Here is a 22669-nt window from a genome sequence, read left to right as displayed (position 1 = left end):
GACAATCATCCTTGTGCCACCCATTGGGAACTACTTTGTGGCTTGAAAGAGTTGTCCCTAGGGTTGTACCCCATCTCTTCCTCCAGATCCAGTAATGGCCCTGCCCTGCCTGCCTGGGGGAGTGAGAATGGCTGGGAGCAGAGCTGTGTGCCAGGCCTGGTGTGCTGCAGCCAAGCCACTGTTGGAGTCACTCTCCACCCATGCCCAAGGGCTGGGGGAGCTGCCTGCACGGGTTCTCCACGGGCTGGAGGAGAGGCACTCACTGGGAGGCTGCTCAGCATGGGATTCCTTTCCCCGCCTCATCTCTGCAGGCAGCCCCTCCCCCATCAGCAGCCCCATGGGCCTCCTCCCTGGGCTGGGAACCTGCCCGGCAGGACCCCGTTCCCCGACTTCCTCAGGCTGGGTAGCAGCGACAATGTGCCCGTGACAGCAGCAGGGGTGGGGAAAACCAGAGCAGCTCCATGCTGGACCAGCTGCTGGAAGGGGGGGCGGAACAGGGACGGCAGGAGAGACGGGGGCTGGAGGAGGGGTGCGTGTGCACATCCCAAGGAGAAGGCTGGAGCCCAAACCCAGCCATTAGATTTTGAGCATATCGACCTTTATCCCTGTGGGACTGAGGTCTGCAGTGCCCTAGGAGGCATATGCTGGCCTGGACACTGTGCTGTGGGGGGCCATCACCCTGGCACCCTTGCAGAGGGTTGTGGGGAGGGGACAGCACCTCCCTGGCATACGCTGCTCTCTGGGATCCTGTGGGGTCTGGATCACCAGTGGGGAAGGGGCATCAGCCACAAGATTCCCTCGGTAGGGGCAGAAGGTTTGTGTCTGCCCCCTGGCGCAGAGGGCCCTATGGGACTGTCTGGGGAGCCCTGCTGCATGGGTCCATGCAGCCAAGGGGCTGAGAGCCATGTGGCTTTGCAGGGTGTTCTGGCTTCTCCCTCCCTGAGGGTGCCAGGGAAGGCCAGGCCTGTGCAGGGTTGCTCCATGGGAGCTGTGTGGCAGTCCCAGAACCCACTCTGAGGGGTGGCTAGGAAAGCACCTGTAGTAATGGCTCCCCAAACCCCACAGTGATCACTCAGCCCAGCACAAGCTCTCCTGCCCTGCTCTGGTAGCCCTGGGATGCTGTCAGTCAGACCTCAATGCGCATGTTCCTTAGGCCATTTCCACAGGGCTGAGTTGTTATCAGGCTTCTGGGCTGCAGATATCCCCTGTGCTCTGCACAAATAGTTCCTGTTCAGAGAACGGAAGTGTGCTCCCCGCCCAGCACAGTGAGCGAGCAGGGAGAGTGCTGGGGGCTGCAAGGGGCATGCTGAAGCCCCCCCGCAGCCTCTGAGGCTGGGACGCTCACTTGTCATCTTCACGTCTTAGTGCCGCCGGGTGAGGTGCTCCCCCTCCCCCCCAGGTGAGTGTGCAGCAGCGCAAGTACGGGGCCTACATTCTGCTCTGGCACAGCAGCGTCTTTGTAACGCAGTCCGCAGGGCCATGTGCCAGCACACGGGCCCTGCCGGCATGCCCAGCATCTTGGCGGACTGGGGGGAGGGGCAGGGAGACTGTCCCACTCGCTCAGGTGGGGAGCAGGTTCCTGGATGCGGTGCCTCCAGCCTGGGTCGGCTCTTTGTTGTTTTAAATCAGCCACCAGGGCTGCATGAGGCGGCCACCCCATGTTGGCTCTCCACTGACTGCATCTTTCCTCAGAGGAGCAGCGTTTGCTTGGTCTTCACCCAGGCCCGTGGCGTGGCCAAGTGCAGCTGGGGAAGGGTCGGCTCCCATTGCGCCGGGCAGATGGAGGGAGGGCAAGGGCTTTAGAGTCTAGAGCTCCCTAGGAACAAGTCCTCACCCCCTCAGCTGCTCCCATTTGCTGCTTTTTACACACAACAGCTTAGTCTCCTGAGGACTGAAATGCTTTGGTCTAGTTCAAGTCTTGGGGCTCAAACCAGGGGTACCAGGATCATAGAATCATAGAAGATTAGGGTTGGAAGGGCCCTCAGGAGGTCATCTAGTCCAGCCCCCTGCTCAAAGCAGGACCAATCCCCAACTAAATCTTCCCAGCCAGGGCATTGTCTAGCCAGGCCTTAAAAACCTCTACAGATGGAGATTCTACCACCTTCCTAGGTAACCCATTCCAGTGCTTCACCACCCTCCTAGTGAAATAGTTTTTCCTAATATCCAACCTAGACCTCCCCCACTGCAACTTGAGACCATCACTCTTTGTTCTGTCATCTGCCACCACTGAGATCAGACTAGCTCCATCCTCTTTGGAACCCCTCTCAGGTAGTTGAAGGCTGCTATCAAATCCCCCCTCACTCTTCTCTTCTGCAGACTAAATAATCCCAGATCCCTCAGCCTCTCCTCATAAGTAACGTGCCCCAGCCCCCTAATCATTTTCGTTGCCCTCCGCTGGACTCTCTCCAATTTGTCCACATCCTTTCTGTAGTGGGTGATATTTAGTGACCTGCAGGAGGTTCCTTCTGGCCTTAACCTCTATGATACCATGGAACCCCCCAGAACCCTGCACTGGCTATCCATGTGCCTGGAAATTGTATTGCCTCTATCAAGGCTGATTCCCACTCTGTTACTCTGAGTGCAGAAGTGGGGCCTGCAAGGATTCTAAAAATTAATACTGGCCACTCCGGGCTTGTATTAAACTCCCAAGCTTACAGCTTTTCTCTGACCTTGGATGGGTAGATGCTGCCACCACCCAAGTGCAGAACCCCTTTGAGAGCCCAGGAAGGAGCACTTGGGAATTCCTTCCTGTGGGGTTCCCTCAAGCCCTTTCACCTCCCCTCCGGGGAAGAGCTGAGAAAGGGAAAAAAAAGGAAATCAGCTGTTGCCACCAGCTAATTACACAGCATGTGCACAAACCTCTTAAGACACACAAATCAATTCTATTCTTAAAAAAGATAAATTTTATTAATAAAAAAAGAGAGAAAATACATCTGGGAACTTAGGCTTTTGCTAGGTTAAAAAAAAACAATTACGACAATTAAGCATCAAGAATAGTTTTCTTGAGGTCCAGCTTAAAGGTTACAAGCAAAACAAATGCACCTGGGGTTAGCACAGAGGAATCCACAAGCCATAAAGAAATAAAAAGAGATAAACCTAATCGTGTCTTCCTAGACATTTCCTGATCTACTTACCAGGGCCGACGCTGGCTTTTTTGCCACCCAAGGCAAAAAAAGCCTCCGGCCCCCCTCCCCCCCCCCCCCCCCCCTGTCCCCCAGCGCGGCAGGGGAGGGCGCCGAGCCGGGCCGCCGGCCGCTCTCCCCAACCGGCCGGCGCGCCCGGGAGGAGGGCGGAGAGCTCGGCCGGGGCTCCGCTCTCCCTGGCGGCCATTACCGTAACAATAAATTACAAATACATTTACATTACTTAGAAAAACATATTGGAGCATTTTAATTACAGAAAGAAACACATGAAAGCCGGAACATTCAAACCACCTTAGCTCTGACCCTGTAGCTCAGCTAGGTCCCATAGGGATGACCTACCCAGAGATGTGGCTATGACACAGATGAACAGGAGGGTTTATAAGTCTCTCACGGGAACTGTGCCTCCACCTCACTTGCCCACAGCGCTGGAAGCTTTCCTCTGGATTGAGGTGCGCAACTTTTGGTTCCAAAGTTTGAAAACTGCAGCCTCAGTTCTGCACTATCTTGGCACAGAATCAGTGCCAGTTGTGGTGTGATCCTCCCACCCAGTCCAGTTACAGTGTAACTCCACTGCAGACCATACAGGTATCACTTCCTCCTGTCCTCGGCCTAGTCGTCAGTGCTGTCAGACTCTGTCCTGAGTGATGGCAAGTCACTGCAAGACTCTCCCCTGGCACTGTAATCTGTACTGATACTGGTTATCTGGTCTGTTTCAGGCTGGGACAGAGAGAGCCAAAGCCTGGAAGAAGCTGCCCCCTGCACAGAGCTATGGGGGACTGGTGCTAATGCTAACTTGGGATCAGGGCTGGAAACCTCCAGTGGCTCCTGTGTGTGCTGGACATGCCTGTCCCTTCCTTCTGTTCTTGGGGATCTGCAGCTACCCAGGAAAGGCTCCTGTTCATCCCATAAGAGCAGGGAAACTACGACGGGGCCCAGGTACCCACAGGCAGTGACCCTGAACAGCACACATGGGCCCCCTCCCCATGGAACGGACCCACTGAAGTTCTGCAGGGAGGAGATGGTGGAGTGAAGGATGCAGCACTGGAGGAAGTTGTGGGCTGCTGCAGCCCTGTGCATAGTGCTTGTCCTGTGGCAGGTTCATCAGTCCTTGTACCTGGGGCATTCTGGCTCTTCCTGGAGGCTTGGAGACATGCTGCGGCCTCTGTCTGTCTCAGAGGCCAAGCCCTGTGGCTGTGCCAGCTGTATTGTGGAGCTCAGCAGCTCAGCCTGGTTTAATGAACGGTACGACTCAGCGATAAATCCCCTGCTGACGGTGCACACCTCCAAGATCGCCCCAGACGTTCTGTTGTGGTGGCTGGTGAGTTACAGAATCACAGCAATTAAACCAATGCAGGCACCTCCTACTGTGGCCGTTGGCGGCAGAGCCCACCCTTGGGCCCCTCAGAGCATTGTGGCAAGGGCAAAGCAGTAGACTGGGGCATGGCACCATGGCACGGGTGGGTAGCAAAAAAAGGGCTGGCTTCTTTGTAGGACTGGTCCCAGGAGACAGGCTGTAGCAGCTGAAGAGGCCAGCAGAGACTAGTGGGGATGGGTGCTTGCCCCTGCTGCTGTGCTCCCTGACTGGGGGGCATAGGGCTGGGCCAGGGTGCTTTCACATTCCCCAAGCAGCTGCCCACGCAGAGAGCCTGTTCTGTGCTCCTCTCACCCCCACATGGATCCCTCTGGGAAGAGGAGGTTGGGATAGAAAAGGGCAGCGACCAGCACGCCTACCAGCAGTTCTGGTCTGCAGGGCAAGCTGCTCAGCTGGCCCCTCCCAAGTCCCTGCTGGCTGCTTCTGTCCACTGCGTGCAGCTCCCTGCTCCGATACCTGCAGCTGCCTGTACAGCTGTGCTTAGCTCTGCCAGGAGCAATTCTGGGAGCCCAGAGAGTGGGAGCTGCAGGGAGCAGCCAGGGGCCCGTGAGCTGAGCTTGCACTCTCTGGCCTTGTGTTCACTAGGACACTCACACTCAAGGGAAGGCCAGGCTGTTTGGAGTGTTCCCACAAGATCACAGATCGAGGGAAGCCTGGGCTCCCCATCGGTGTTAACTTGGCCTGTTAGCTCAGCTGACCTGGTCTGCATCGGGATGGGACTGTGTGTTAGCTACCTCATGGAGCCACAAGCTCAGTGCTACACCCCCAGCTTTAGAACAGTCTCTTGGAGGAACCCTTTGATGTGCCAGACCCCCAGGGGTCTCACTCTTCCCTCAGGGTAGGCCACCCAGTCTCACTGCCTCCTAAGATTGAACCTCTGGGGCTGCAGTACTCCTGCTTCATACTGTGAGCTCTGTTCAGTGAGTCCAACTGAGACAGATTCCTGGGAGAGACTTGTCCACTCTGCAGGGATTAACGCACCTCACAAAGTATTTACAGGGACACTCAAACAGTGGTTTCAAACCAGTTGGGTTTATTAGTCCCCTGGCACACAGCATGGGAAGTCCTTAGGTTAGCATAGAGAAGTGAAGCTTAGCACAGTCCAGTCTGGTCAGCCCAGAGCCCCAGCCATGTTGTAGTGAACCCTATTTTCAGTCTCTGTCTCTCTCTCAATTTGCCCTTCTGTGTCAGTTCCCAGGTGAGAGAACTCCCAGCTTCCCCCAGAAGCCCCACTGCCCACCTTCCAGTCCTTCGGTCTTCAACTGGGCTCTCTGCCTGATTGCCCTGCCGAGAGGCAGCGAAATCCAGGAGGCACTGGAGCTTGCATTGTTTTTTCTGGCCCTGTTGTTGAACTGGGTGAATTTCAACCAGTTCCTTAATGACGCGTCAGTCCACCCAGACCTATGTCCCTTAGCATAGGCGCTGACTCCGTGGGTGCTCTGGGGCTGGAGCACCCACGGGGAAAAAATGGTGGGTGGGTGCTGAGCATGCACCGGCAGCCCCCCCATCAGATCCTCCCAGCACCTCCCACCCACCAGAGGGTGGAGCACCTCCCTCTCCTTCCCCCGTGCCTCCCGCCCACCACGATCAGCTGTTTCACAGGATGCAGGGAGGCTGGGGCGGGGGAGGAGTGAGGATGTGGCACACTCAGGGGAGGGGGCAGAACTGGGCAGGAAGAGGTGGGGTGGGGGTGGAGTGTGGATGGGAAGAGGTGGGGCGGGTTGGGGAAACTTTGGAAAGTCGACACCTGTGACCCTTAGTCTGCCCTGAGAGCAAACTTAATCCTTGTCCCCTATTGGGTAACTATGCAATGTATCAGGTAAACTGAGGCACACACCAGGGTCATACAAATTATTCAGAAATTCCCAACTTCATTACACCAACACACCTAGTGGAGATGCACCCGTGTGGCCAGCAGAGCTCCGCTGGCAGGGAGGTTGGGGCAGCCCTAGGCAAAGTTGCGCAGGCAGGGTGGGGAGGACTGCAAAAAGGGGGTGTCGCAGAGCAGGAGCTGGGGTGTGCTGTGTGTCCTCTTAGCACAGCGGGGTTGGGCTCACAGCTCTTCTGGCCCCTGCAGAGAAGGCATTGCCTGCCCTTTCCCAGCCCCCAGGCCCTACCACCCTGCTGGGCATTGGGCTTGGTGGCACCACAGACACGCCCTATCTTTGTTCTTCTTCCTTTAGAAGCTGCAGGGCTCGAAGAGCCGTGCCCAGCTCCAGGGAATAATCCAGCAAATGTTTGACATTCTCCCATCCCCAATGGTGGATGCTTGGGACCCCTCCCGCTGCAGGACGTGTGCAGTGGTAGGGAACTCCGGGCGCCTGAGAGGCTCCCACTACGGGCGAGAGATCGACTCCCACCACTGGGTTCTGAGGTGAGTGGGACAGAGCTGGCTCACCCCCTGCTCTCCAGCCACCTCTCCAATGGGCCCGGCCCCCTGCAGCCACTCTGGTTGAGCAGAGTAAATCTCTGCCCACAGGCCTGGGATGGAGCCCCAGCAAAGGCGCAGATGAACCCGGGACCCTATCCTGCCCCGGGGGTGTCTAACAGCGCTGTTTCCTCCCAACAAGCAGTGAGGAGGCACCTGGTGCTGCAGCCAGGCTGCTGAGGGCCACCTGGTCATTGGGCGGGAAGGAGTTCCCAGGCCGTGTAGGAGGCACTCCCTGGAATCTGTATCACCATCGCCCACTGTCTTCCCTCAGCTCATCTGGGAGCTGCTGGAGGAGAGCGGGGCACAGCTCTGGGGCTACATCTGAAAGTAAAAAACCAGCCAGCTTGGGCTAGCAGCCCCAGTGAGCACCGGCCACGACGACAGACAGTTCCGAGCCCCCCCATTCCCTGCTGGCCAGGATGGCTCTCTTGCCCCAGCCCATCCTCCCAGCCATAGCAATAACCATACCCCATCCTTCCCTCCCAGCCAGGGCAGGCCCTGAGCCCCCATCTGGCCAAAGTGGGCCCTGAGCCCCATCCACACCCAGCCAGCCACAGCGGGCCTCAAGCCCCATCCCCCACCCAGCCGGCTAGGGGCGTGAGCTCTGGGATGGGGCCGGGGATGAGGGGCTCAGGGCTGGGGCAGATGGTTGGGGGGGGCGTGAGGGCTCCAGGTGGGGGTGCAGGCTGCCCTGGGGCTGTGACGGGGAGAGAGAACTCCCCGCAGCTCTATCTCCCCGCAGCAGCACCTGGGCTGGGTTGAGGCTGGGGGAGGGGCACCTCTCCCCTGCTCGCGGCAGGTCCAGGCTGGGCCCGGGTTGGGCCGAGGGAGGGGCATGTCTCCCCTGCCCGCGGCAGGTCCGTGGCTGGGCTGGGTTGGGTCCGGGGTTAGGGGAGAGGAATCTCTCCCTGTCACAGCCTTGAGCTCCTGTGCGGTGCTTAATAGCCACACAGCTTAGAGGAAACTTAGGCCCCGATCCCCATCCCCCACCCAGCTGGCCAGGGCGGGCCCCAAGCCCCATCCCCGCCCAGCTGGCCAGGGCGAGTCCCAATCTCCATCCTCGCTCAACTGGCCAGGGCGAGCCCTGATCCCCATCCTAACCCAGCTGGCCAGGGCGGGCCCCGAGCCCCATCCCCGCCCAGCTGGCCAGGGCGGGCCCCGAGCCCCATCCTCGCCCAGCTGGCCAGGGCGGGCCCCGAGCCCCATCCCCGCCCAGCTGGCCAGGGCGAGCCCCGAGCCCCATCCCCGCCCAGCTGGCCAGGGCGAGCCCCAGTCTCCATCCTTGCTCAGCTGGCCAGGGTGAGCCCTGATCCCCATCCTAACCCAGCTGGCCAGGGCAGGCTCTGAGCCCCATCCCCACCCAGCTGGCCAGGAAGGGCCCCTGGGAGGCTGGGAGTGCAGGGTCCCAGCATGTATGGCCGGGCATTCTACAGCAGACTGAGCCACGCTCTCTCCTCGTGCCCCCAGGATGAACAGGGCGCAGACTGCTGGGTTCGAGGAGGATGTTGGCACGAGGACAACGCACCGCTTTATGTACCCAGAGAGCGCTGTGGACCTCCAGCCTGGGGTCCACCTGGTGCTGGTCCCCTTTAAACCACTGGACCTGAAATGGGTGACAAGTGCCTTCTCCACAGGCGAGCTGCGCTAGTGAGCATGGGGCCTGATCGGCTGGGGGGATCCTTTGAGGGAAGTGTCCCAGGCAGGAGGCTCCAGATGGGCATGGCTCATTTGCCTCTGGTGGAGGTTGAGCAGTCTCTGGGGTCCCCCCAAGATGCAACGCCTGAGGGGGCTCTGGGGGTGCTGGCTCATCCCAGGGGGCAGTGGGCTCCAGTGTGCCCACAGCACAAATCCCCACACGAGATGGGGCTTAGGTGGTGCCCAGGCTCCATTGACTTATGGAAGCTGATTCACCCCTTTGTCCAAGGAGAGGGGACTCGGGAGGCCCCCCAGAAGGATGACCCCACCCTAGGATGAGGGATGGAGGGTCCCCAGGACACTGGCGCTGCCCCTCCCCCCAGGATGGGGGCTTTGCTCTGGGAAGCTAGATTGCTCCTGCCTTGTCCCTTGAGGGGGCTCAGTGGCTCCCTTGGGAGGTTGATAGGCTCAGGGGCTCCTCCCCCTCAGGCTGGGGCGCACACCAGACATGATGTTTGGCTTGGTTCACTGAACCCCAGAGGGTGGCAAAGGACAGGGCAGACCTGAAGCAGGTTAGAGAGGGTGAGAACATTTGTACAGACCTTGGGGAAGGGCCATGTCTCATGGCTGATGGCTCCAGCACTGGTGTTCAGACACGCTCCACAGCGCCCAGGGGCTGGCTCAGTGGCTTAATGGCATTGTGCTGAAAGGCATCCTGGCTCCTGAGCTGAGGTCAGTGCACGGCGCCAAGGAGACAGCAGCTCCAGCAGACGCACCGATGAGGAGGCAGCCATTCAGCTCCCGAGAAGGTCTGCGCAGGCATTAGCCTCATCCCTGGTGGATTGTAGAAGTCATGGGAGGGGCCAGAAGAAAGCCATGCATATGGTACGGAAGACACCACTTTCCACTGACCATGCTTCCTCTTCCTTTGTAGCACGTACACAAGAGTCAAACAGTTCATTGAAGCCGACAGAAGCAAGGTAAGGGCTGGCTGGGGGCACAGCCAGCACCAGCCACCTCATGTGCTGGACATTTGCTTCCCGACTCTGGGTAGAGGATGGCCAGTCTGTGGGGAGGACGGTTATCAGAGGCCCTTGCGGTTACATTGCCAGACATTTACAGTTTCCTGACACTGCTTAATGGTGGGGGTGGGGGGGTGGGGTCTAAGAATTTCCGTAAACTTTGATCAAGTGGCCAAGGACTAACCATGGAACCCGCTTGCGTGGGAAGCTGGCGACACAAAGTCTGTACGTTAGAGTCTGGTGCAGGTGCTTGTAAAGTGGCTTCCAGCATGTTAAAGGCCTGATGGCCAGTTGTGCTCTGGGATCCCTGAGACAAACTAGGAATCCAGTCGTTCAGGCGACAAACTAGTCCAGCATCATAGACCGTGTTCCTCAGAACTGGCTGCAGGAGCTCTCCATCTTTCCTAGCTAGCCAGTGCAGAGCTCCAAGCTCCTGACGCTGCTCGGAAACAGCAAAGGGCACGAGAGCTCTGCCAGACCCTCCTGGCATGCCAAGAGTAGCATTCCCAGGCCTGGCCATTTCCGGCAGCAGCTGGTTACAGTGTCCCAGAAGGCTCTCAGGAGTGGGCTGCCCCTGTGGCGCGTGTTCTCCTGCTGTGCACCGGGTGGTACGCACTGCCCGCAGCATGCCAAGACCCAGGATGCGCCATTCATCTCAGAGCAGAGCAGACTAATCCAATAGAGCTCCTGCCCTGATGGGAGCTAAGTTCACCCTTTCTAGGTACTAATCTCTGCCCCATCAATGAGTGTCCAGCCCTGTGCACACAGTCCCAGACGGGCTCTCACTGTGATATTCTCTAGCCCTTCCAGGACAGTGACGCACACAGGAGTGTCAGCAGTGAGCAGGGGTAGGTCTGCGCCTTCTGGGTAGGATGATGACAGAATCTCATAGCATTGGCCCTGTTCTGTTCTCCTCCTCTCAGGTGCTAATCTTGAACCCTGCCTTTCTCAAATACATCCATGACAAGTGGACACAGCACCATGGGAGGTATCCATCCACTGGCCTCACAGCATTGCTCTTTGCCTTGCACATCTGTGATCAGGTAAGTGTCCGAGTGGGTGGGGCCAATGCCCTTGGCCTGTGATGAGGGCAGGAAAAGTTGGAGACAGATGTTGTCCAGACGCTATGATCAGAGGAGTCTGGAGCAGATGCCAGGTTCAGCCTCCATGCTGAAACCATAGGCAGCCAGCTCACACACCACCCTTGCTGCAGCTGGCTGCCCGTAGGCCCCCTTGGTGCCCCTGCTCGCCTCTGCTCCAAATTGCAGCATGGTACCAGGTCAACACAGCGTGGTACCAGGGCAGCTCAGCATGGTACCCATGCATAAATCCATAAGAACGGCCACACTGGGTCAGATCAAAGGTCCATCTATCCCAGTATCCTGTCTTCCGACAGTGGCCAATGCCAGGTGCTCCAGAGAGAATGAACAGAACAAGTAATCATCAAGTGATCCATCCCCCGTCACCCGTTCACAGCTTCTGGCAAACAGAGGCTAGGGACCCCATCCCTGCCCATATAGAGGCATTATGATATTTTCTATCACTTTCCTAATGATCTCCCAACATTCTGTTTACTTTTTTGACTGCCACTGCACATTGAGCAGATGTTTTCAGAGAACTATCCACAATGACTCCAAGATTTCTTTCTTGAGTGGTAACAGCTAATTTAGACCCCATCATTTTATATGTGTAGTTGGGATTATGTTTTCCAATGTGTATTATTTTGCATTTATCAACATTGAATTTCATCTGCCATTTTGTTTCCAGTCACCCAGTTTTGTGAGATCCCTTTGTAACTCTTCACAGTCAGTGTTAGACTTAACTACCTTGAGTAGTTTTGTATCATCTGCAAATTTTGGCACCTCACTGTTTACCCCTTTTTCCAGATCATGTATGAATATGTTGAATAGGCCTGGTCCCAGTACAGACCCCTGAGGAACACCACTATTTACCTCTCTCCATTCTGAAAACTGGTCATTTTGCCCTATCCTTTGTTTCCTGTCTTTTAACCAGTTACGATCCATAAGAGGAGCTTCCCTTTAGCAGCAGGTCAGCATGGTACCTGGGCAGGTCAGCAGGGTACCCGGGCAGGTCAGCGTAGTACCTGAGCAGGCCAGCGTGGTACCTGGGCAGCTCAACATGCTATCAGGGGAGCTCAGCATGGTATCCAGGCAGTGCAACGTGGTACCCAGGCAGTGCAGTGTGGTACCCGGGCAGTGCAGCATGGTGCCTGGGCAGCTCAGCGTGGTACCTGGGCAGCTCAGCGTGGGGCCTGGGCAGTGCTGTGTGGGGCCTGGGCAGTGCAGCATGGTACCTGGGCAGCTCAGCGTGGTACCTGGACAGCTCAGCGTGGGGCTTGGGCAGGTCAGCATGATATCAGGGGACCACAGCATGGTAGCAGGGTAGCTCAGTGTGGTCCCCGGGAAGCTCAGCGTAGTACCAGGATAGCTCAGCGTGGGGCCTGGGCAGGTCAGCGTGGTCCCCGAGGAGCACAGCATGGGGCCTGGGGAGCTCAGTGGCTAGGGCCTTGTGCCTTTTTTTAAATAATTTTTTGAATGGGGGGAGGATTTCTTATTTTGTTTTAGCCATTAAAAATGTTGTTTTATTTCTTTTTATTACATGTAAATAATAAAATACCTCAAATGACCCCTCTCTCAGTGAGCCCCAGCCAGGGCCGGCTCTAGGATTTTTGCCGCCCCAAGCAAAAACAATTTTGGCTCCCCCCCCCCCATTTTTTAATTACCCCACCCCCGGTCCCGCCTCTACTCCGCCCCTTCCCCAAATCCCCAGCCCTGCCTCCTCCCCCCAGGCTCTCAAGCCTGGGAGGGAGGGGGAGCAGCAGCGCGCGAATCAGCTGTTTTGCGCGCCGCGGCCACTCGGGATCTCCACCTCCCTCCCAGGTTTGAGAGCCTGGGAGGGAGGGTGAGTAGCGGCGCGCGAATTAGCTGTTTCACGCACCGTGGCGCGCGAGCGGCAGCAGCAGCAGCGGAGGTGAGCTAGGGCGGCCGGGGCACATTTTTAGGGGCGGCATTCTGGCACCGGCCATGCTGCCCCTAAAAATGTGCCGCCCCAAGCACCAGCTTGTTTTGCTGGTGCCTAGAGCCAGCCCTGGCTCATATTAACCCCTGGGACACTCCTCCCTCCCACCCCCCAATTCATGTGGGGCTCTGCTGACATCGCCTGTTTGCATGCAGGTGGCAGTGTTTGGTTACGGTGCGGACAACAATGGGAACTGGCACCACTACTGGGAAGCGAACCGTTACCCTGGAGCCTTCCGCAAGACCGGCGTGCACAATGCTGGCTTTGAACTCACCCTCATCAAGAAACTGGCAGCCGAAGGCAAAATCTCCTTTTATAACTAGCTAAGGGGGCTTCTCCAGGGCATCTTCAGCCTCTGCTACCCTAACGCCATCCCCCGGACAGGCAGCGCTTCCTCCCGCGGGTGCTCCGCTATCCACGCCCAGCCCCACTGGCTCAGGGAGCGGGACTGTTCGGGGTTGCAGCAGAACCAAGTACTCATCAAAGCTAGATACTGACCATGCTGCCCCATTCCTCTCGCTTTTCTTCCCTGAGAGGGGAAGCTCTGGAGGGGGGTGTCTTGCTATCCCAGTAGCCAGCCCCCCGTCATCACTCAGCAATGGCTTTACCCTCTCAACACCCCGGGAGGTTGGGCAGGGTCCCATTGGCCAGCTGGGGAACCGCGGCTCTGGGACTTGCCCAAAGCCGCCCAGGGGCGTTGCAGTGTGTGGTGCTGCCCAGCCGCACATTGCTGCAGCTTTTCGGGGCGCCTGTGACCTGCTCGCTGGTTACTTTGAATATGAATGAGAGAAGAGACGCTGAAGAGCCGTTCACAGGGGGGCACAGGGTTTTACAGGGAGCCCCGGGACAGCTGTGTGCACAGTAATCAACCAAAGGGAGGCATGCGAGGTCTTTCCCGAGAGCCAGTAATCCCCCCTGGGCATCAGCACTGTGCCATGGATGGCTGCTGGGTAATATTTAAGGCATTGTGTAGCCATAATGGAAATGAGCATTTTAAAGCCTTGCAGTGAAAGCAGGTCCCCAGGAGGTTACACCTCAGACATGGCCCTTGCAGGCGGGGGGAATAGACTGCTCCCTGTCTAGCATTTGGCTGTTGTGTACTGTGTGCCTCACCAAGTGATGCCTATTTGCCTACTAAGCCAGATGCCAATTAAGAGATTGCGAAATCTACAAGAAGGGAGTATCCAGAGTAAAACCAGCAGCAGGATGGGGGTGGGGGTGGGGGGAGCTGCTTAAGGCCAATGGATTTTTTGGATCTATTGGGGGTGCAGACACATGGCTATGCTCCTTCACCAGATATGTGTCTCATGAAGAAGGCTCACAGCCAGGCCCATCTCAATGACACTGGAATGCCGTTGGGTGACCATCGCTCCATAAGACAGGAGTGTAACTAATTAAGTAACAGTAGGGTCCAGATAGGGCTGTCAATTAATTGCAGTTAACTCAAGCGATTAACACAAAATAAATTAACTAGATTAAAAAACTAGTTGTGATTAATTGCAGTTTGAATTGCACCATTAATCAATAATAAAATACCAATTGAAATTTATTATAAATATTTTTGGATGTTTTTCTACATTTTCAAATATACTGATTTCACTTACAAAACAGAATACAAGTGCACAGTGCTTACTTTATGTTATTATTTTTATTAAAAATATTTGCACTGAAAACCAGATAAGCAAAAGAAATAGTATTTTTCAATTCACCTCATACAAGTTCTGTAGTGAAATCTCTTTATTGTGAAAGTGCAAGTTACAAATGTAGACTTTTTTTACATAACTGCACTCAAAAGCAAAACAGTGTAAAACTTCAGAGCCTACAAGTCCACTCAGTCCTTCTTGTTCAGCCAATCACTCAGACAAACAAGTTTATTTACATTTATTCTTATTTACATCAGTCGAAAGTGAGAACAGGCGTTTGCATGGCACTGTTATAGCTGGCGTTGCAAGGTATTTAAGTGGCACATATGCCAAACATTCGTATGCCCCTTCATGCATCAACTTGTAGGCGGACCATGGCAGCAGTTGCAGATCCAGTTCCTGGGACCCAGCCAGAACCAGCCCAAGGATCAGAACTGGCGGAGCAGTCAGCACCAGAGCCCGTGCTTGCAACCCCACCAGAGTCAGGGGAGCCAGCACCAAAGGGTCCCACAGAACCTGCACCTCCAGCAGCTAAACCGGAGCCTGAAATACCACCTAGTGCACCAGCGGAGAGCGGTTCACAATCGATGGAGACACCCGCATCACCTGCATCACTTCCAGTGGGACCAAGACAAGTCCACAATCCAGCTAGGAACTAATGTCTCCAACATCAAGGAAGCAGTTCCAGGCAAAGCAGAAAGTGGATAAAAGCCTCAAGGGAGCTTGGACGGCGTCACAGAACAACCCACCGCCTCTCAGCTCTTCTAATAGGTCCAGGTTTGTTGTAGAAGGAGGACTCTTATACACGGAAACCCTTTCTGGTGGACACAAGGAGGACTGGCATCCTCAAAACAGTTGGTAGTTCCAACTAAGTATAGAGAAAAGCTCTTGAGCTTAGCCCACGATCACCCTAGTGGCCACGCTAGGATGAATAGGACCAAAGCCATTTGGGAAAGTCATTTCAGCATCTAGCTGTAAATATTCTGGGTCCTTTCCCTAATAAAATACCCAGAGGAAAGCTGTACATACTGACCTTCATGGATTTTGCTCTAAGCAACATCAGGGCTAAAAGCGTGAGCCAGGCGTTGGCAGACATTTTTTCCACGGTAGGTTGGCCCTCCAACATCCTTATGGATTTGGGAACTAACTTTCTGGCAGAAACCATAAAACGTGTTTGGGAAGCTTGTGGGGTAAACCACTTGGTTGCAACCCCTTACCACCATCAAACAAATGGCCGAGTGGAGAAGTTTAATAAAACTTTGGGGGTCATGATACGTAAATTCATAAATAAGCACGCCAATAATTGGGACCTAGTATTGCAGCAGTTGCTCTTTGCCTACAGGGCTGTATCATATCCCAGTTTGGGGTTTTCAACCTTTAAACTCATTTATGGCCATGAAGTTAAGGGGCCATTACAGTTGGTGAAGCAGCAATGGGAGGGGGTTACATCTTCTCCAGGAACTAACATTTTGGACTGTGTAACCAACCTGCAAAACACTCTCAAAGACTCTCTAGCCCTTGCTCAAAAAAACCAACCGGAAACTCAACAGGAGCAAAAGGCCTGGTATGATAAACATGCCAGAGAGCGTTCCTTCAGAGTAGGTGACCAAGTCATGGTCCTGAAAGCGCTTCAGGCCAATAAAATGGAAGCCTAATGGGAGGAGCCATTTATGGTCCAAAAGCGCCTGGAAGCTGTTAATTACCTCATAGCGTTCCCAAACCCTACTCTAAAATCCAAAGTATACCATGTTAATTCTCTAAAGCCCTTTTATTCCTGAGAAATAAAGGTTCTCCATTTTACAGCCCAGAAAAAAGACAACGCTAAGTGGCCTAAAGAAGTCTACTATAAAGAAAAAAGCAACGGTGGCATAGAAAAGGTGAGCCTTTCCATAACCTTTGGGCATAAGCAGCAACAGCAAATCCAGGAGCTGTGCATCAGCTTCGTGCCAATGTTTTCAGCCACCTCAGGACAAACAGAACGGGTGTACCACTCCATTAACACAGGTGATGCTCGCCCAATTAAAGCTCAACCCTTCCGGATGGCTCCTCAAGCCAAAACCGCTAAAAAGGGAAATCAAGAACATGTTACAAATGGTTGTAATCCGCCCCTCTAAAAGTGCATGGGCCTCTCCAGTGGTTCTGGTTCCCAAACCAGATGGGGAAATCCGCATTTGTGTGGACTACCGTAAGCTAAATGCTGTAACTCGCCCGAAAAACTATCCAATGCCACACACAAATAAGCTATTAAAAAAACTGGGACATGCCCAATTCATCTCCACCTTTGACTTAATTAAGGGGTACTGGCAAGTGCCACTAAATGACCCAACCAAGGAAAGGTCAGCCTTCATCACCTATGTAGGGCTGTATGAATTTAATGTGCTCCCTTTTGAACTGCAAAATGCATCTGCCACCTTCCAGAGACTGGTAAATAACCTTTTGGCTGGATTTGGGGAATTTGCAGTCGCCTACCTTAATTATGGCCATATTCTCAAATTCATGGGCAAAACACCTGGAACACCTCCAAGTTGTCTTCCAGTGCATAAGGAAGGCAGAATTAACTGTTAAGGCCAAAAAATGTCAAATAGGCCTGTGATAAATGAAGGGTGGGGGGGTAGCTCCCTTTTATGGACACCCAGCCAGCCAGTTAGCTATAAAACCCCTGTCGGTGGTTGCTCTCTACTTGCTTTACCTGTAAAGGGTTAACAAACCCACAGGTAAAAGGAAAGGAGTGGGCACCTGACTAATAGAACCAATGGGCGGGCTAGAACTTTTTAAAATTGGGGAAAAAAATTCTCTTTGTCTGTGTGTTGTGGTTCTCCGGGAAAGAGGGGAACAGATATGCTGTGAGAAGTTGAAAGCCAGGTATGAATCAGCCTTAACACAGGTTATGATTTTATATGCAACCATTTGGCTCCTACACGTCTATTTGCTATCAGGTGAATCTCTACGATGTGTTAAATAAACGTTTGCTTGTTTATGCTATAAGCACATCCAAGTGCTGTGTGTTAAGTGTCGTTACCTGAGGAGAACTGGTAAGCAAGGCGGGGAGGATGCTGTTTCCTTAGATGCAGCGTCCAGTGGCAGGTGCTGGCCGCTCCAGGGGGATGCTCAGAGTGCTTAGGGGTTTGAATGTGCCTGTTGCTAACCTGCAGCGAGAAAGGAGGCCTGCAGAGGCCTAGAGAAGAGCGGCCAGTGGAGCCAGGGAGCTGACCGATGGCAGGCACAGAAGAGGCTTCCTCACACTAAGGGCAGGTGGTAGCCAGGGGCCTCTCAGCCCTAGTTACCCCCAGGAAGGGTCACACGCAGCAGGCAGCTTTCACTTGGAGTTGCTGGTTTAATGAGGGCAGAGGACTGCCCAGAGGCATCAATTTTAAAGCCAAAAGGGACCATTGTGATTGTGAGGGGTTCCCCCTGGGGTGCCATCTGGAACTGGGGTATCACTGAGCTCACCAGCCTGGGCTCCTTCTCCCACTATGCTGCTGGGACAAGCTGCAAAGCCCTCCAAGTTTGCACTTCCACCAGCACTCACACAGACAGGGACACATCCAGCTGCAGTTACATGCAGGCTCTGACCAGCCACTGCATGCAGCAACAGTAGAGAGGCTACAGCCAAAATAGAAACCAGCTTCCCAACCTAGGACCCCAGAGCAGTACTGTCCTGCCCTGGTCAAATCTGACCAGTATATGGGTTTAATACCCAGCCCACCTCTCCCTCAATGTGAAGAGGATGATGCACACATGTGGTAACCAAGCTGAGATTTTCCCCAGACACCTCAGTCAAACACACATTGGCTTAGATTAAAGCATAAAATAAGTTTATTAACTACAAAAGATGGATTTTAAGTGATTATAAATGATAGCAAACAGATCAAAGCAGATTACCTAGCAAATAAACAAAAACACAAACTAAGCTTAACATACTGCATAGAGTGGATATGAATTAGTAGTTTCTCACCCTGATGGTACAAGCAGGCTGGCAGATTCTTAAGGCACAAGCTGCCTTTGCTTTACAGCGTGGGTTTCCCAGGTTTTCATACACAGGCTAGCAATCCCTTTAGCCTGGTACCAGCACTTCCCACCAGTTCAGTCTTTGTTCCTTAGATGTTTCCAGGTGTCCTCTTGTGTGGGGAGTGGAGAACAACAGATGATGTCACTCCCTGCATTATATAGCTTTAGCATATGACGGGAACCCTTTGTTCTCAAAACTACGTTTGTTGAAAAACACTGACATCCCAAGATGGAGTCTGGAATCATGTGATCTGGTCACATGCCCTGGTAGAGTCATAGCAGCTTTCTCAGGAAGGCTCATCAGGTGGGGTATATGCTACTCCTGAAGCCTATTGTTTTCCCTAATGGCTCATTACCCTGAATAGGCCCTTCCCAACCAGCTATCTAGACTAAAAGCTTCTTGCCTAGTGGGCGTCACCCAGGTGTGACTACATTTGAAATACAGACACATAGTCAATATTCCTAACTTCAGATACAGAAATGATACATGCATGCAAATAGGATAATCATATTCAGCCAATCAAACTTTTCCAATGACCCCTTACAAAATGCATCATAATTATGCTATAATCATATCATAATAATATCACTATGAAGAATATGGGGTGCAGTGTCACACTGATCATCTAGTCTGACCTCTCACATTACACAGGCCAGAGAACAGTCCCGAAACAATTCCTGTTTGAACTGGAGCAGATAGTTTAGAAAAAACATCCGATCTTGATTTTAAAATGGTCAGTGATGGAGAAAAAACGGTTACCTACCTTTCGTAGCTGTTGTTCTTCGAGATGTGTTGCTCACGTCCATTCCAAGTAGGTGTGTGCGCGCCACGTGCACACTCATCGGAAAATTTTTCCCCTAGCAGCAACCGTTGGGTCAGCTGTGGAGCCCCCTGGAGTGGCATCTTCATGATGGTGTATATAGGTCCCTGCCAACCAGCCGTCTCTTCAGTTCCTTCTTACCAGATACTCCGACAGAGGGGAGGCGGGTGGGCTTGGAATGGATGTGAGCAACACATCTCGAAGTACAAAAATTATGAAAGGTAGGTAACCATTTTTTCTTCTTTGAGTGATTGCTCATGTCGATTTCAAGTAGGTGACTCCCAAGCAGGGCCGGTGCAACCTATTAGGCGACCTAGGCGGTCGCCTAGGACACTAGCATTTGGGGGACGGCATTTTCTTTGGCGGCGACTGCGGCAGCGACCGCGGCGGCTGGATCTTTGGCCGCCCCAGGCAGCGGTGGCATTTAGGCGGAGGGAGCTGGGGCAGGGGGGCGCGGGAAGGGCCGCCTGCAGCAAGTGGGGGGGGAGGGTGGCACACAGGGGAACTCCCCGCCCCAGCTCACCTCTGCTCCGCCTCCTCCCCTGAGTACGCCACCCCGCTCTGCTTCTCTCGCTCCCAGGCTTGCAGCGCCAAACAGCTGATTGGAACCGCAAGCCTGGGAGGCAGGAGAAGTGGAGCAGTGATGGCATGCTCGGGGAGGAGGCGGAGCAGAGGTGAGCTGGGGTGGGGAACTGCCGCACGGCTCCCCGGGCCGGGGGGGGGGGAACTGCCACGGGGGGGCGCCTCAGGGCGGAGGGGGGGTGGGGAGCTGCCGCAGGAGGGGCACCTCAGGGCAGAGGGGGGGTGGGGAGCTGTCACGGGGGGGGTGCCTCAGAGTGTGGGGGGCAGGGAGCTGCCGCAGGGCTCAGGGAGGGCGCAAGGTGGAAGTTTCACCTAGGGCACGAAACATCCTTGCACCGACCCTGCTCCCAAGCAGTTTCCCGGAGGAGGGGTCAGAGTTCACCAAATTACAGACTGTAGCACGGCTCTACCAAACACGGCATCGTGTCTAGCCTGCTGAGTTATGGCATAGTGCGACGTAAAGGTGTGAACAGATGACCATGTTACCGCCCTGCAGATGTCCTGGATAGGGACCTGCGCCAGGAACGCTGCAGATGAAGCTTGCACTCTCGTGGAGTGTGCTGTTAACGCTGGGGCTGGTATCTTTGCTAGGTCATAGCACAACCTGATACAGGCTGTGATCCATGAAGAGATCCTTTGGGATGAGACAGGGAGACCTTTCATTCGCTGAGCAATCACAATGAAGAGCTGTCGACTTTCTAAACGGCTTTGTCCACTCAATGTAAAAAGCTAACGCCCATCTGACTTCCAGGGAATGGAGCGTGCATTCCCTGTCATTAGCATGCGGCTTGGGGCAGAACACCAGCAGAAAGATGTCCTGATTCACATGAAATTGCGAAACTACCTTCGGGAGGAACACCGGGTGTGGTCATAACAGCACTTTGTCCTTATAAAGCATGGTATAAGGGAGCTCAGACGTCAGAGCCTTGAGCTCAGACACTCTTCTGGCTGACGTTATAGCCACTAGGAACACCACCTTCCAAGAGAGGTAAAGTAGAGAGCACGTTGCCAGGGGATCGAAGGGAGGGCCCATCAGCCTGGGGAGCACCAGATTGAGATCCCATGGGGGAATCGGCTGCCGTACCTGAGGTAGGGTGACCAGACAGCCAATGGTAAAAATCGGGACAAGGGTGGGGGGTAATAGGAGCCTATATAAGAAAAAGAACCCAAAATCGGGACTGTCCCTATAAAATCGGGACATCTGGTCACCCTAACCTGAGGGTACAGTCTGTCTAGACCCTTGAGAAATGGCCAACCATGGGGTTAGCAAATACTGAGTGACCCGCTGAGTCAGGATGGAAAGCTGAAATCGCAGCCAGGTGAACCTTTACTGATGTAAGCAGAGTCAGGATGAGCTCTGCCCTGACATCTGGTGGTGAATTGTGGCGAGCTAATTCTGGCACTAAACATTAAAAAGGTTGTAGAGCAGTTTTTAAACTAGGAGATGGGGAAAGCCGACTGCTGCAGAGGAGCATGTGGATGGGACAGAGACTTCTCTTAGAGGAGAGTCTAATGATAGAGAATCTCAAGGTTATAGTCAGGAGCAGAGGATGGAGGAGGATAATGTAAGGGCCAGATCAGATGATAAACAGTCACATAAAAAAGAATCTGACACATCAGAAAAGGGCAGACAAATAAACAGTGTCAAGTTTTTAAAGTGCTTGTACACAAATGCTAGAAGTCTAAATAATAAGATGGGTGAACTAGAGTGCCTCGTGTTAAAGGAGGATATTGATATAATAGGCATCACAGAAACCTGGTGGACTGAGGACAATCAATGGGACACAATCAATGGGTACAAAATATATCGGAAGGACAGAACAGGTCATGCAGGGGGGGGGAGCGGCACTATATGTGAAAGAAAATGGAGAATCAAATGAAGTAAAAATCTTAAGTCAATCCACATGTTCCATAGAATCTCTATGGATAGTAATTTCATGCTCTAATAAGAATGTAACATTAGGGATCTATTATCAACTGCCTGACCAGGACAGTGATAGTGATGGTGAAATGCTAAGGGAAATTAGAGAGGCTATCAAAATTAAGAACTCAATAATAGTGGGGCATTTCAATTATCCCCATATTGACTGGGAACATGTCACCTCAGGACGAAATGCAGAGACAAAATTTCTCGATACTTTAAACGACTGCTTTTTTGAGCAGCTGGTACAGGAACCCACAATGGAGAGGCAACTCTAGATTTAGTCCTGAGTGGAGCTCAGGAGCTGGTCCAAGAGATAACTATAACAGGACCGCTTTGAAATAGTGACCATAATATAATAACATTTAACATCCCTGTGGTGGGAAGAACATCTCAACAGCCCAACACTGTGGCATTTAATTTCAAAAAGGGGAACTATGCAAAAATGAGGGGGTTAGTTAAACAGAAATTAAAAGGTACAGTGACTAAAGTGAAATCCCTGCAAGCTGCATGGGTGCTTTTTAAAGACACCATAATAGAGGCCCAACTTAAATGTATACCCCAAATTAAGAACCATGGTAAAAAAACTAAAAAAGAACCACAACCATGTAAAAGAAGCAGTGAGAGATAAAAAGACTTCCTTTAAAAAGTGGAAGTCAAATCCTAGCGAGGTAAATAGAAAGGAGCATAAACACTGCCAAATTAAGTGTAGAAATTTAATAAGAAAAGCCAAAGAGGAGTTTGAAGAACGGCTAGCCAAAAACTCAAAAGGTAATAACAAAACGTTTTTTAAGTACATCAGAAGCAGGAAGCCTGCTAAATAACCAGTGGGGCCCCTCGATGATAGAGATAGAAAAGGAGCGCTTAAAGACGATAAAGTCATTGCAGAGAAACTAAACAAATTCTTTGCTTCAGTCTTCACGGCTGAGGATGTTAGGGAGATTCCCAAACCTGAGCCGGCTTTTGTAGGTGACAAATCTGAGGAACTGTCACAGATTGAAGTGTCACGAGAGGAGGTTTTGGAATTAATTGATAAAACTTAACATTAACAA

The 22669-nt window shown here is 53.3% G+C and overlaps 1 protein-coding gene across 1 annotated transcript; it reads left to right on the top strand.

Annotated features, from left to right (window-relative positions):
* The first annotated feature begins 1203 nt into the window (after positions 1-1203).
* On the top strand, positions 1204-14191 carry LOC101933140 (CMP-N-acetylneuraminate-beta-galactosamide-alpha-2,3-sialyltransferase 2). Its single transcript, XM_024114144.3, has 7 exons — positions 1204-1399; positions 3860-4461; positions 6699-6889; positions 8414-8593; positions 9516-9561; positions 10527-10646; positions 12798-14191. The coding sequence occupies exons 2-7, from the start codon at positions 4177-4179 to the stop codon at positions 12963-12965; spliced, it is 990 nt and encodes a 329-aa protein (XP_023969912.1). The 5' UTR covers positions 1204-1399; positions 3860-4176; the 3' UTR covers positions 12966-14191.
* Positions 14192-22669: the final 8478 nt, after the last annotated feature.

Source organism: Chrysemys picta, chromosome 13 (genome assembly GCF_011386835.1).
Source record: "Chrysemys picta bellii isolate R12L10 chromosome 13, ASM1138683v2, whole genome shotgun sequence".
Lineage (NCBI taxonomy): Eukaryota > Metazoa > Chordata > Testudines > Emydidae > Chrysemys > Chrysemys picta.
This window is presented reverse-complemented; position numbering and strand designations above follow the sequence as displayed.